The sequence below is a fragment of the Penaeus vannamei genome, chromosome 28 (assembly GCF_042767895.1).
Source record: "Penaeus vannamei isolate JL-2024 chromosome 28, ASM4276789v1, whole genome shotgun sequence".
NCBI classification, from domain to species: Eukaryota; Metazoa; Arthropoda; class Malacostraca; order Decapoda; family Penaeidae; genus Penaeus; species Penaeus vannamei.
In genome coordinates this window covers 16709080-16711579 of record NC_091576.1, presented here as the reverse complement: position 1 = coordinate 16711579, position 2500 = coordinate 16709080, and the positions used below count along the sequence as shown (strand labels likewise).

At 47.0% G+C, this 2500-nt stretch overlaps 2 protein-coding genes across 3 annotated transcripts in view; one reads left to right on the top strand and one right to left on the bottom strand.

Annotated features, from left to right (window-relative positions):
* LOC113803245 (rho GTPase-activating protein 18) overlaps nt 1–2500 on the bottom strand; it is a 256236-nt gene that overhangs the window by 190825 nt on the left and 62911 nt on the right. The window lies entirely within an intron of this gene.
* The window catches only part of LOC138867097 (uncharacterized), a 1161-nt gene continuing 321 nt past the window's right edge, over nt 1661–2500 (top strand). Inside the window, exon 1 of the mRNA XM_070141544.1 lies at nt 1661–2500. This exon is cut by the window's right edge and continues 321 nt beyond it. Within this exon, the coding sequence (XP_069997645.1) occupies nt 1661–2500 (840 nt within the window).

Sequence of the window (2500 nt, the reverse complement as noted above, 5' to 3'; positions counted from 1 at the left end):
ATCCTAAACGAATCGAGAAACACCGGCTTTCTCGCAGATAGGATCTTGCTCACGCCCCTCTCCCCCCCCTCTCCCCCTCTCCCCCTCTCCCCCGCAGCTAGGATCTCTGCAGCTTCCTCCTTCGGGTTGGACACGCCCCCCACGCTACCCAACCCCGCCCTAATGATAGGCTGGGCGGGCGTGCAAAGGGCTGATGACCCGCGCATGTTGGGGTGGGCGTGAGGGGTTGGGGGTGAAGGGGGGGGGGGTTATGACGGATGGGGGGGAGAGTAAGAGAAAGGGGAGATGAAGAGAGAAAGAGTGAGGGGGAAGGAGGGAGAAAGTAAGAGAAAGGGGAGATGAAGAGAGAAAGTGAGAGGGAAAGAAGGATAGAGTAAGAGAAAGGAGAGATGAAGAGAGAAAGAGTGAGGGGGAAGGAGAGATGAAGAGAGAAAGAGTGAGAGGGAAGGAAGGAGAAAGTAACGGCAAAGGAGAGATGAAGAGATAAATAGGGAGAATATTTCCTTCCCTTCCTCTTTGCTCCTACTACTACCAAGACCACCTATACTACCATTGCTACTACCGCTACTCCTACTAATACTACGACAATCATTACTATTAACAAATCTTATACTACTACTACCTCTTCTGTTACAATCACTACTACTGTTACAACAACAACTACTACTACTTCTACTACTATTGCTACTATTAACACTATTTATTATTACTAATATCACCACTATTTCTACCACTACGACTAACATTAACGATCATTATCGTTATCATTATCATTATTAATATTGTCATTATCATTATCAATGTCATCGTCATCCTCATTACCACTTTCTTATTTTTACTTCATCCTAATTTTCTTCTTCACCTCTTCTTCCTTTTTAACTTCTCTTTATATTCTCCCTTATACTTTTTACCTTATTTGTTTCACTTCATACTCTTCTTTTATTCTTACCTTCCTTTATCACCTTCATTTCTCCCTGTCTTTCCTTTTTCCCATCTTATATTCTATCCTTTCCCTCTTCCTTCTTTCTTTATCCTTCCACTTTCTTAATCATTTCCATTTCTTTTTTCTTTCAACATCCTTCATTCCCTCCTTCCCTTCCTATGACCTAAGGGGAGGAAGCAGACCGCCTTCCTCTGACCTTGCCTGCTTACCCTCCTTCTTAACCCGCTTTTCCCTGCTTCTTCCTGCTTATTCAACCCGGCATGAACCCGTCATCGTTCCCTGCTCTGCACAACCTGCTTGCCTCTCCTGCTTGAGAGAGAGAGAGAGAGAGAGAGAGAGAGAGAGAGAGAGAGAGAGAGAGAGAGAGAGAGAGAGAGAGAGAGAGAGAGAGAGAGAGAGAGAGAGAGAGGAGGGGAGAGAAGGGAAGGAGTGCGAATTAGAACCAGTAAATGAGAAAGATAGAGGGAGAAAGAATATATTTCCCTCGTCGAATCTTACCGAACCTCGTATAACCTTATGGAAGCTCACCGAATCTCATCGAACCTTACCGAAGCTCATGGGACATCATGGAACCCCTCCGAATCCTTCCAAACCTCGTAGAACCTATCCGAACCTCGCCAAACCCCACAGAACCTAACCGAATTTCATGGAACCTAATCGAACCTCATGTGACCTCATGGAACCTCATCAAACCTCCTTGGACCTTCCAAGAACATCATGGAACCTCACCAAATCTCCTCGAACCTCTTGGAACCTCACGAAACCTCCTTAGACCTTCCTCGAATCTCATGGAACCTCATCAAACCTCCTTGGAGCTTCCTCGAACCTCATGGAACCTCACCAAATCTCCTCGAACCTCTTGGAACCTCTCGAAACCTCCTTGGACCTTCCTCGAATCTCATGGAACCTCACCAAATCTCCTCGAACCTTGGAACCTCTCGAACCTCCCTTGGACCTCTCCTCGAATCTCATGGAACCTCACCAAATCTCCTCGAACCTCTGGAACCCCTCGAAACCTCCTTGCACCTTCCTCGAATCTCATGGAACCTCACCAAATCTCCTCGAACCTCTTGGAACCTCTCGAAACCTCCTTGGACCTTCCTCGAATCTCATGGAACCTCACCAAATCTCCTCGAACCTCTTGGAACCTCTCGAAACCTCCTTGGACCTTCCTCGAATCTCATGGAACCTCACCAAATCTCCTCGAACCTCTTGGAACCTCTCGAAACCTCCTTGGACCTTCCTCGAATCTCATGGAACCTCACCAAATCTCCTCGAACTCTTGAACCTCTCGGAACCTCCTTGGACCTTCCTCGAATCTCATGGAACCACCAAATCTCTCGAACCTCTTTTGGAACCTCTCGAAACCTCCTTGGACCTCTCGAATCTCATGGAACCACCAAATCTCCTCGAACCTCTTTTGAACCTCTCGAAACCTCCTTGGACCTTCCTCGAATCTCATGGAACCTCACCAAATCTCCTCGAACCTCTTGGAACCTCTCGAAACCTCCTTGGACCTTCCTCGAATCTCATGGAACCTCACCAAATCTCCTCGAA